At 50.2% G+C, this 12,211-nt stretch overlaps 1 protein-coding gene across 1 annotated transcript in view; it reads right to left on the bottom strand.

Moving 5' to 3' along the window:
* Srrm3 (serine/arginine repetitive matrix 3) overlaps positions 1-12,211 on the bottom strand; it is a 71,378-nt gene that overhangs the window by 34,626 nt on the left and 24,541 nt on the right. Inside the window, exon 2 of the mRNA XM_036171615.1 lies at positions 4,148-4,404. Within this exon, the coding sequence (XP_036027508.1) occupies positions 4,148-4,380 (233 nt within the window). The 5' untranslated portion in view covers positions 4,381-4,404. The remainder of the gene's footprint in view (positions 1-4,147; positions 4,405-12,211) is intronic.

Below are 12,211 nucleotides of genomic sequence, written 5' to 3' on the forward strand. Positions count from 1 at the left end.
GCCCATGTAACAAACATTTAAAAGTTTTAATTACTATTTTATGTATAAGTGTTTCACTTATACATATGTGTGAACCATATGTGTGTCTGGTGCCCAAAGGGGCCAGAAGAAGGCAACAGACCTCCTGCAACAACCACTGTGTGGGCGCTGAGAATCAAACCCAGGTCCTCTGGAAGAACAGCTAGTGCTCTTAACTGCTGAGCCACCTCTCCAGCTCCGTATCTATCTATGTATCTATCTATGCATCTATGTATCTATGTCTGTCTGTTTGTATGTATGTATGTATGTATGTATGTATGTATGTATGTATCTATCTATCTATCTATCTATCTATCTATCTATCTGTGTATCTGTGTATGTATGTATGTATCTATCTATCTATGTATCTGTGTATGTATGTATGTATGTATGTATGTATGTATGTATGTATGTATCTATCTATCTATCTATCTATCTACCTACCTATCTTTTGCTTTCAAGACAGGGTTTCTCTGTGTAGTTTTGGTGCCTATCCTGGATCTCGCTCTGTAACCAGGCTGGTCTTAAACTCACAGAGATCCACCTGGCTTTGCCTCCTGAGTGCTGGGATTAAAGGCGTGTACCACCTCCGCCCAGATCTATTTATTTTAATAACGGTGTCTTGCTGTGTAGCCCAGGCTAGCCTGCAACTCACTTGTAATCCAAGTTGGTCTCTGCCCTGTAATTCTCCTGCCTTAGTGTCTCAGTGCAGAATCACAGGCTGCCCCTCAGGACTGAGCACACAGTTCATGCCTGATGTAGCACTAACAGATGTCTCATCTAGTGGATGAGTTCTGGATCATGACCTCCAGGGTTTTTATTCTACAGAGTGGAAGATTTAGTGACAGATGGAGATGTGGAGGGGAGGAGAGGGCCTCATCTTGCTTTGGTTCCTGCTCAGGATCCACTATCTCGTCTCCTAGAAGTCATAGTCCTCACCATGTCCATGGAAATGGTATGCCCTGCCCTCCCTTATTTCTTATCTTTTTCTCAACAAACAATTTACAGAAGGTTAATTTGGCTTTTGAAAGTTTATTTTTTTAAGCAAAACCTAAACATGTCCTTTATATTTATATATTTTTTCAAGACAGGGTTTCTCTGTATGGCCCTGGCTGTCCTGGAACTCATTTTCTAGTCCAGGCTGGCCTCGAACTCACAGTGATCCACATGCCTCTGCCTCCCAAGTGCTGGGACTAGAGGCATGTGCCACCACACTGGGCTATGTCCTTTATTTATGTGGTGAGTTGTTTGCTTGTTTGTTTTGTTTTTTAAGGCATTGCTGGGGATGGCATGCGGGGCCTTGTACATATTAGGCAGACATGAATTACCACTGAACCAAGCCCCCAGCCTCTCACTGGGGAATTTTATAGGCAGCCAGGCTACCATCAAGCTACATTCTTGGCCTTTGACAACATCTTTCGACTCATAAATAAACTTCTAGGATCACCGTGTGGTGGACCACAGCTGCAGTACAAAGACTTGAGTCATTGTGGTTAACAGAAGGATGGATGGGGGTGTAGTCAGTGGTAGAGCATTTGACTGCAGAAGGATGGATGGGGGTGTAGCTCAGTGGTAGAGCATCTGACTGCAGAAGGATGGATGGGGGTGTAGCTCAGTGATAGAGCATCTGACTGCAGAAGGATGGATGGGGGTGTAGTCAGTGGTAGAGCATCTGACTGCAGAAGGATGGATGGGGGTGTAGTCAGTGGTAGAGCATCTGACTGCAGAAGGATGGATGGGGGTGTAGTCAGTGGTAGAGCATCTGACTGCAGAAGGATGGATGGGGGTGTAGCTCAGTGGTAGAGCATCTGACTGCAGAAGGATGGATGGGGGTGTAGTCAGTGGTAGAGCATCTGACTGCAGAAGGATGGATGGGGGTGTAGCTCAGTGGTAGAGCATCTGACTGCAGAAGGATGGATGGGGGTGTAGTCAGTGGTAGAGCATTTGACTGCAGAAGGATGGATGGGGGTGTAGCTCAGTGGTAGAGCATCTGACTGCAGAAGGATGGATGGGGGTGTAGTCAGTGGTAGAGCATTTGACTGCAGAAGGATGGATGGGGGTGTAGTCAGTGATAGAGCATTTGACTGCAGAAGGATGGATGGGGGTGTAGTCAGTGGTAGAGCATCTGACTGCAGAAGGATGGATGGGGGTGTAGCTCAGTGGTAGAGCATTTGACTGTAGAAGGATGGATGGGGGTGTAGTCAGTGGTAGAGCATCTGACTGCAGAAGGATGGATGGGGGTGTAGCTCAGTGGTAGAGCATTTGACTACAGAAGGATAGTAAGTTCCAGGTTAGCCAGGGCTACGTCGTAGTGAGACCCTGTCTCTAAATTATTATTTATTTGATTGTGTGTGTGTTCATGTGTGAGCCTACATACAAGTGAGTGTTCGTTCATTCATGAATGCATGTGCGTGCCTGTGTGTCTGTGTGATCGTGTGTGTGTGTGTGTGTGTGTGTGTGTGTGTGTGTGTGTGTGTTCATGTGGCTGAGGACAAGAGTGACTTCCGAGCCCAGCATTATTCATCATAGTGACTAGTTCAAGGGGAAACCTCAGCTTGCGGTGTTAAAGGTCATGATGACTTTGCAGAAGCTACAGGAAGCTTGGATACTCAGAAGGACCCTTGTGTTTTCTTGCCTGGTTCGGCATCTCTACCCATTTTATAGATTGCAGAAACAAACGGAGGCCTTGAGTTGTCATTTGTGTTTACATGTGTCTCACGACACGATATAACTAGGGCACGGAGAATGCATCTCTGTGGCTTCTGTGAGTTGGAGTTTATAGAGCTTCAGAGACAGTTTCTGAGTTCCCTGAACTAACAGATAAATGAAGGGTGGGCTGGGCTCGTGGCTCCGCTTAGCTGGTCCAGACTTTAATTCCTTGCTGGATTAGGCTGTTGGCTCCCAGTGCTCTTTAGAGTCAGCCCTAGGCTCCAACCCGGGTACCCAGGTCTCTCTGAACACCCCCCACTCTATCCCAACCCTGCCTTTGTTCTGCCAGACCTTTCTGGCCCCGCCCACACCTGCACTGCAGACTAAGATTGACTCTCTGTCTGTGTCATCAGATGTGGGACCTGTCACCAGCCTGATCAGGCCTTGGTCACATCCCAGTCTAGCTTCTTGAGCCACTCACCGTGCAAGGTCCTCCCTGCCTAGTCCCGGTCTCGGCCACGCCCACCCTGTTGTGCCAATAACCTGGGCACAGCTCCAACCACATCCAGGTCAGGTTACCTTAATTAGAGCAGCCAAGCCCCTTGATGGTGTGCTAAACTCCGGAGTGCAGCCCAAACACATGCCCACCCCTGTCTTAGCTTCCCCCTAGCCCCTACCACACACACCCCCATGCCCCGTCCCTGTCCACACCCTACCTTGTCCAGCCCCACTCCAGCCCTGCCACATCGAGTCCCTGCACACAACGCTACCACTGCCAAGTTCACAATCACACCCCTGTCCCGGCCTCGCCACATCACACTCCAGCCACAGCCCCTTCCATGTCCAGACTAACAGCCTCAGCCCTCCTCCTGGGAACAAAGCTTGGCTATTACTTGTCCACGCCCCCTGGGAGAGTTTAGCCACGCCCCTACCCCGCCCTTCCTCACCAAGCTCGGGAGCACAGCCCAGCCACTGACACCCACACAGCTACTCTGGTTTCATCCCATCTCTCCAAGCCGGACCCGACTCTGCCTAGTCCCGCCTCTCCCTCTTCACCCAGCCTCTGGGCACTGCCCGACCATTCCCAGGTCAGAGCCGCTGCATAGATTGGCCATGCCCATCGTAACCCCATACCAACCATATCCCCTGTCTAGTCCCGCCCTACCCGCTTCTTCCCGGTGCCTAGAGCACAACCTAACCACGTCTCTACTCGGGACTCCTCCTCACCAAGTACTCGGTCTCGCCCCGCCTCACCCTTCTCTAATCCCGCCTACTATGTCCAACCACGCCCCTTATTCTGTCTCTGCCCCGCCCTGCTGCTCCAAGCCCCAGAGGGTAGCCCTCCCCTTCCCGGTCCTAGCCCCGCCCCGCCCCGCCCCAGCCCCGCCTCTGACAGCTCCAGCATCCAGTCCTGAACGTAGCCTGGCCTCCCGCCCATCACATCTCCCCGGCCCCGCCCCGCTCGCCCCGCCCCACTCACCCCTGCTCCTCCATCATCTCCTGCAGCTCCATGCACTTGAGCTCCACGCGCCGCTTGCGTTCGTGGTCCAGGATCTCCCGGTGCGCGCGCTTCACCAAGCCGGGCTCGGCGGCGCGCAGCTCCTCCTCCGCGCGCGGCCAGGTCCCGGACGAAGCGCCGGGCTGCGGGAAGCCGTTGGCGGCGTCGGGCGGGGATGGCATGCCGGCGGCCCCGTTGTTCACGGTGGAGGACATGACAGCGGTCCTGGGCGGCAGGCCCTGCGGGACAGAGGAAACACAAAGCGGGATGGTCACCTCCCGGCCATCCGCTGAGCTTTCTCTATACGACTTAATCCTGGAGGTTTAGGGCCCACTCCCGGCTCTAATCCGCTTGCTCTCAGGCTGTAGAGGGAGGGCGGGTGACAGGTTGGCACCGTCACTTCAGGACATGAACGTATTTCACACTCGTCTTTCTCCATCTGTGAAGTGGATGGGTGCAGACTAGATCTTTTGTTTGTTGTTACTTCATTTTTTTTTTTTTTCTTCCTTAGACAAGGTTTCCTATAGCCCAGCCTGGCCTCCAACTCTCTATGAAGTCAAGTATGACCTTAAACTTGTGGTCCGCCTGCCTCGGTCTTCTAAGTGCTGGGACTTACAGGCATCATACCATTACACCCGGCTTATGTGGTGCTGGGGATGGAACCCAGGACATTGTGCATGCTAGGCAAGCGCTCTACACACTGTGGTCCCCCCAGTCCCAGTTGACTTGGAGGGTAAAGGCACTTGTCACTTAGCCTGATGGTCTGAGTTCAAAGCTCAGAACGTACATGATGGAAGAAGAGAACCGACCCTTTTTTTTTTTTTTTTTTTTTTTGGTTTTTCGAGACAGGGTTTCTCTGTGTAGCTTTGCACCTTTCCTGGAACTCACTTGGTAGCCCAGGCTGGCCTCGAACTCACAGAGATCCGCCTGGCTCTGCCTCCTGAGTGCTGGGATTAAAGGCGGGAGCCACCACTGCCCAGCGAGAACCAACTCTTGAAAATTGTCCTGACCTCCACACAACCCAATAAATAAATGTATACAAATTTCTTTCTTTGTTCATTCATTCTTCCTCCTCCCCCTCCTCCTCCCCCTCCTCCTCCTCCTCCTCCTCCTCTTCTTCTTCTTCTTCTTTTCTCTCTCTCTCTCTCTCTCTCTCTCTCTCTCTTTCTTTCTCTCTCTCTCTTTCTAGTCCTGGCTGTCCTGGAAGTCCCTCTGTAGATCAGGCTGGCCTCACTCAGAGATCTGTCTGCCTATGACTTCCAAGTGCTGGGACTAAAGGCCTGTGCCACCACACCTTGCCATTGAATATGAATACAAAATTTCAAAAAATAAATTTTCTGTTGCTGGGATCGAACCCAGGACTTCTTGAAGGACAGGCAAGCAGTCTGCCAGTGAGTTATAGCTTCAGCCATTTATTTTTATTTTTATTTTTATTTTTATTTTTTTGTTTTGTTTTTCGAGACAGAGTTTCTCTGTGTAGCTTTGCGCCTTTCCTGGAACTCACTTGGTAGTCCAGGCTGGCCTGGAACTCACAGAGATCCGCCTGGCTCTGCCTCCCGAGTGCTGGGATTAAAGGCGTTCGCCACCACCACCCGGCCATTTTTTTTTAAAGATTTATTATGTATACAGAAGAGGGCACCAGATCTCATTACAGATGGTTGTGAGACACCATGTGGTTGCTAGGAATTGAACTCAGGACCTCTGGAAGAGTAGTCAGTGCTCTTAACCTCTGAGCCATCTCTCCAGCCCCTCAGCCATTTTTTTTTTAAAAAGATATATTGCTGGGCTGGCTTAGTGGCACCCACCTTTAATCCCAACACTAGGGAGGCAGAGGCAGGCAGATTTCTGAGCTTGAGGCCAGTCCGTTCTACAGAGTGAGTTCCAGGACAGTCAGAGCTACACAGAGAAATCCTGTCTTGAAAATCAAACCAAAACAACAAACAAAAAATAAGATATTTCGGGGCTTGGTGGTGCACACCTTTGGCCTCAGCACTTGGGAGGCAGAGAGGCAGGCGGATCTCTGAGTTTGAGGCCAGCCTGATCTATAGAGAGGGAGTTCTAGGACAGCCAGGGCTACAAAGAGAAACCCTGTTTTGCCTGCATGCGTGTATATGCACCACGTGTGTTGCTTGGTGCTTGAGGAGGTCAGAAGAGGTTGTCGGATCCCCTGGAACTGGGTGTGCGGGTAGTTGTGAACCACCATGTGGGGGCTGGGAATTGAACCTGGGTCCTCTGCAAAAGCAACAGACAGGTTCTCTTGGCCACTGAGCCATCTCCCCAGCCCAGTTCCAGCCTTTTTGTCTGCTCTCAGTGTCAAATCTGGGTCCTGGTGCCTGCCAGGTACGTGCTTAACGTCTAAGCAGCATCTCCAGCAGCCAGGCTCGTAGCCCAGGGTCCTGCTCTGACTTCCAGTCTGCAGCCACAGCGACCCTCAGAAACGGGGGTTTCTCCAGGTTTCACTCCCCGTCCTACACCAGCTGCAGTTTTCAGTCTCCATTGCATCCGGGAAACTTTTCCAAAGCTGACATTGCAGGGGGCAGTCTCAACAAGACTACCTCTTCTTTGTTCTGAAAACACTGCCCCCAAGGCCTGTCCAAGGTGACACGGAAAATTAGCTCTCCAGGCAGCCATGTTCTTTTGTGTGCTAAGGGTGGAGTGGAAGGTGGCATGGTTTGGAGACAATTAGCCTTGACATTGTGCTGGGCCAAAAGTAGAACACACACACACACACACACACACACACACACACACACACACTCACACACGACCTCTATCTTAACAGAGGGAACCGCCTCCTAAGCTATTTCCGGGTCCTTTCTCCAAGCCTCTGCCAGTTGCTAAGCAACTAAAGGCCTCATTCTCAGGGTGTGGGATGTGAAGGATGGAGGGGAGGGTTGGGCATGTAGAGTTAGGAGCCATCTCAGCAACACCCTTTCCTCTTACCCCTCTGGGGATAGAATGGAGGGCTTCGCACATGCCAGGCAAGCACTGTACCCACTGAGCTACAACCTCAGTCCCAAAAAACTTCTTTAAAAACGGCCTGGCCAGGACAGATTGCTCAGCACTTAAGAGCACTTGCTGCTCTTGCAGAGTACCTGGGTTCAGTTCCCAGCACCCACGTGGGGCTGTTCCTAACAGTCTGTTAGTATGGTTACAGGGGACCCAATGCCCCCTTCTGGCCTCTGAGCACACTGCACACGTGGTGCCCAAATAGACAATACAGAAATAAGCTTTAAAAAACCCTTATTTGGTGGTGGGAGAGATGGCTCAGAGGTTAGGAGCACTGGCTCCTCTTCCAGAGGACCTGGGTTCAATTCCCAGCACCCACATGGCAGCTCACAACTGTCTGTAACTCAAATGGGATCTGGCACCCTTACATGGACATACCTGCAGGCAAAACACCAATGCACATAAAACAATAATAAATATATTGTTTAAAAATTTATATTTAGTTGTGCATGGTGGCACATGTCTTTAATCCCAGTACCCAGGAGACAGAGACAGGCAGATCTCTGTGAGTTGGAAGCCAGTTTGGTTTACATAATAAATTCCAGGCCAGCTAGAGCTACATAGTAGGACCCTGTCTCAAATAAATACATAAATGAGGATTGGATTTTCTACTCTTGTTGAGAACCACAGAAATGGGCAGACAGAAAGAAGAACTGTCCAGAGAAACTCACAAGGGAGCAGAGCGACATTGGTAAGGGAGACTTAAACTCCTCTCCTAGATCCTCGGGAATTCCAGCCAACAGGGGTCTAGGCCAGGCTCCTCTACCCTTTGCTGTGTGACCTTGTGGATATTACTGCCCATCTCTGTGCCTCTGATTCCCAACTGTGGAGAGGAGCACCATCCACATTTTGCAGGAGAGGCAAGTTCCTGGGGGCTTAGAGAAGGAAGCTGCTAGAAACGGTTTGTTTTTATTGTCAAATTGACGTAAGCTTGCGTCAGCTGGGAAAGGAGCCTCAGCGGGGGACCGTCCAGTTTAGGTTGGCCCGTAGGCATGTCTGTTGAGGGTTATCTTGATTACATTAGTTGAGGTGGGAAGACCTGTCCACTGTGGGTGGTGTCATTTCCTAGGCGGGGAATCCTGAACTGTTTGTGAGTGGATAATGTGAGCTGAACACTGGCATGCATGTGTTAATTCATGGCTCTCTGCTCTTGGCTGTGAATATGACGTGACCAGGTGCTCCAGGTTCCTAACACTCGACTTCCCTGCAGTGATGGATGGTGGTATTGAATTGTGAGCTGTTCCCTCTTAAATTCTTTTTATCAGAGGTAATGCTTTTTTGACAGGGTCTTATCGTGTAGCTCTGACCTGGATTTCTCTGTGTAGACCAGGCTGGCCTTGAGTGTACAGAGATCTGCCTGCCTGTGGCTCTGAGTGCCGAGATTAAAGGCATGTACCACAACTTCTGATCCTTGTCGGAGTATTTAACACAGCAACAAGAAATTAAGACACTGTCCAAACCCGTCTCTCTTCATCTCCAACCTTGCCAATTCCCTATCCCTGCCCATGGAATAGCCCTGAACCCCAACCCAAGTTCTACTTAGGTATACACACACACACACACACACACACACACACACACACACACACACACACAATAAAATATAAAAGTTTGATCCCTCACCCCTCTCTTCACTAAGGTTCCCATTTATTCACTTATTCTCTCCCTCGACATCATCTCTCTCCCCTGTCTCAGATCCTGCCTGGCCTCCCTGCCCCCAGACCCCTACCTTCCATGAACAACCTAGAAGATCAGCCCAGGGCCACCAAGGCTAAGTCACATCTTGACTGATTCAAAATACCCTACTATCTTGTCTTGTCATTGTGATGCAGCCGGGCCTCATGGTCTAGCCACATCTATCTTCACTTTGTCTTATCTCCAGGCCTGCCAACTTGCAGCTCATTCTCCCATCATGCTCTCTGTGTTTGAGATGGTATCTCACTCTGTAGTCCACACCCATCTTGAACTACTGTTTATCCCAGGCTGGCCACCAATTCACCTTCCCCCTCCCTCAGCCTCCGGAGTACTATGATTCCAGACTTTAATCACCAGGCCTAGTTCCCAGGTGTTCTGGCGGAAGCTCCACCTACACCCCCTTTCCCACCGCTCTCCCCAAACCCGCCCCCTCAAAGCCTGACAAACAGCAGCCCCTCCCCTAGAGCTGCCCTCTGGTTCCAGATCCCTTCCCCTGAGGAAGCCCACCAAAAGCCATCCCCCCTCCTTGGGGCTGCTCAAGACCACACCTACAGGGTATTTGAGGCCTGGTAGCCATATTTGCATGTGAGCCCTCCCCTGTAACTCTTCCTCTTGTGGCTCTTCCCCAAGACCCTTCCCAAGGGTCATCCAAGATTGCTCTGTTCCTTAAACCTGGATTGATTAATTCGATTTGATTTAAAACGTATCACCAGGATACTCTCCTCCAGACTCCTAGTCAATGCTCATAGGCAACATCGAAGCCTGTCTGTTTGCGGCTACTGGCTGGTGCCACCCTCCCATTCTCTTGTCACTTGCTGCCATCATTATAGATTTACAAGCCTAGAGTAGCCATGGAGCTTCCAAATCCCTACTGTCTCTCAAATGCTCAATGAGCGGGACCGGAAGAAATCAAAGACCATCACAAAAGGCGGGTGGATAAGAAAGCACGGCACAATCAGTCCGTGCTGTCTCCACACTCTCCCCTTGCTCTACTGCCTTCTCCTTAAATTACTGGGCTGGGAATAGAAGCCAGGATCCTCCCCATGCTTGGCAAGCTCTGTACCGCTGAGCCACACCCCCAGCTCCTCACTGGGGGACTCTAGGCAGGGGCTCTACCACTGAGCCACACCCCAGCCCCTCACTGGGGGATTTTAAGCAAGTGCTGTACTGCAGAGTCCTGTCTTCAGACACTCATGGCAGGCTGTAGGCAAGGACTCTACCACTGAGCGACACTGCTGTCTTAAGACTTTGTCTCTTGCCACATTCTATCCTGAACCAGCCTCCAGCCCCTCACCCCTCCACTTGGTCTTGGCTCAGGTAGTTCAACTGGGTTACAATTTCTGTTCTCCTCTTCTCCACCCAAGGAGCTTCTACTCATCCTTTGGAGTCCATCTCCCATGTCACCTTCCCCTGGAAGTCTTGCTCTAGGTAGGAAGTTTGAGTCACTCCCCCGCCATTTTGGTGCGCACCTCTGATATGACATTGGGACTCGGAGGCGCAACGTGTTTGCATCTGGCTACCATGCCTGACTGTGAGCCCTGTAACAGGGCACAGCGCTAGCTTCTCAGAGCGGACTCGCAGTGCAGGAGGGGCCTGAACGCTGTCGAGAGGCTTCAGACCCTGGAATGTATCTTTACTTTGTCTCCTTTTTGGAGTTGGGATGCTTGAGATGGAGTCTTACTCTGTAGCCCTAATTGGTGTGAAGTTCTGTATGTCATCCGGGTTGGCTAACTTTCACTGATCCTCCTGCGGCCTCAGCCTCCCAAGTGCTAGGATCACAGGCATGGATCACTGCACCTGATTGACAGGCATACGCACACCCACACTCCCCCCCCCCAACACACACACAACAAAGAGTCTCATGTAGCCCAGGCTGCCTAAAATCATGCGGAACTGAGGATGACTTTGAACTTCTGATTCTCCTTCCTCTGTATCCTGAGTTCTGGGATGATAGATATGGACCACCGTGCCTGAGTGGCCTTGTCTTTTACAAAGTCATGTGAGACTCACAAGGAGAAGTTTGCACCGTCCTGATGTGAGCTAAAACACCTTCAACAGTCCTGATCCTAAAATCTAAAATGTGCACCTTTTTGGGGAGTCAACATGACCTTAATATCTAGAATCATGTGATGGACTGCAGTATAAACACAGGACTGTGTGTTAAAAATACCGTTTAGAATCACCTCCAGGGCTAGCGAGATGACTCAGCAGGTAAAGGTGCTTTTGGCCAAGACTGATGATCTGACCTTGAGCCTTGGGAACCCACGTGGTGGAAGGAGAGAGGCTACAAACCTCTCAAATTGTCCTCTGACCTCCACATGTGCACTGTGGCTTGTGTGCCTGGACACGCGCGCACACACACACACACACACACACACACACACACACACACACACACAATTGAAATGAATTTTTTTTTCAAGACAGGGTTTCTCTGTGTAGCTTTGCGCCTTTCCTGGATCTCACTTTGTAGCCCAGGCTGGCCTCGAACTCACAAAGATCCTCCGGCCTCTGCCTCCTGAGTGCTGGGATTGAAGGCGTGCGCCACCACCGCCCGGCTTGAAATGAATTTAAAATGGAGAATAATCTATGGAATATGTGCATAAGGTATACATAGAATATAAACAGTTGTGCATGGTGGTGCATATCTGTAAACCCCAGCTTGGGAGGCTAAGGCAGGAAGGTTGTAAATTCAAGGCCTGTTTGGACTACAGAAACACAGAAGACTACTGGGCTTGTCTCAATAAAACAAAGTAAAACAAAAAACCAAAAACCAAAACCAAAAACCAAAAACCAAAACCAAAACCAAAAACAAAACCAAAACCAAAACCAAAACCAAAAAACAGGGACTTGGGCGATAACCCAGTTGATAGAGTGTTGGCTTTGGAGGCACTACAACCTGAGTTGGATGCCCAGAAACCACAGAAAATGTCAAGTATATTGGTTCCAACTCCACCTCATGGGGAAGGTGGAGACAGGTAGATCTCCGGAGTTCACTGGTCTACTCGATGAGCTCCAGGTCAGTGGGTCAGTGCGAGACCTGTTCTCAGAAAAACAAAAACTAAAACCAATCACCCAAAATCAAACCAAACACACAAAAAACAAAACCTCAAACTCAAATTGGACAGTGCCTAAGAAATAACACAAAAGGCACATGTGGTTTATGCAGACACATTCATTCATTCTCTGTCTGTCTCTCTCTCTGTCTGTCTCTCTGTCTGTCTCTGTCTCTGTCTCTCTGTCTGTCTGTCTGTCTCTCTGTCTCTGTCTCTGTCTGTCTCTGTCTCTGTCTCTCTGTCTCTCTGTCTCTCTGTCTCTCTCTGTCTCTCTCTGTCTCTCTCC

The sequence above is a fragment of the Onychomys torridus genome, chromosome 22, assembly GCF_903995425.1.
Source record: "Onychomys torridus chromosome 22, mOncTor1.1, whole genome shotgun sequence".
Lineage (NCBI taxonomy): Eukaryota > Metazoa > Chordata > Mammalia > Rodentia > Cricetidae > Onychomys > Onychomys torridus.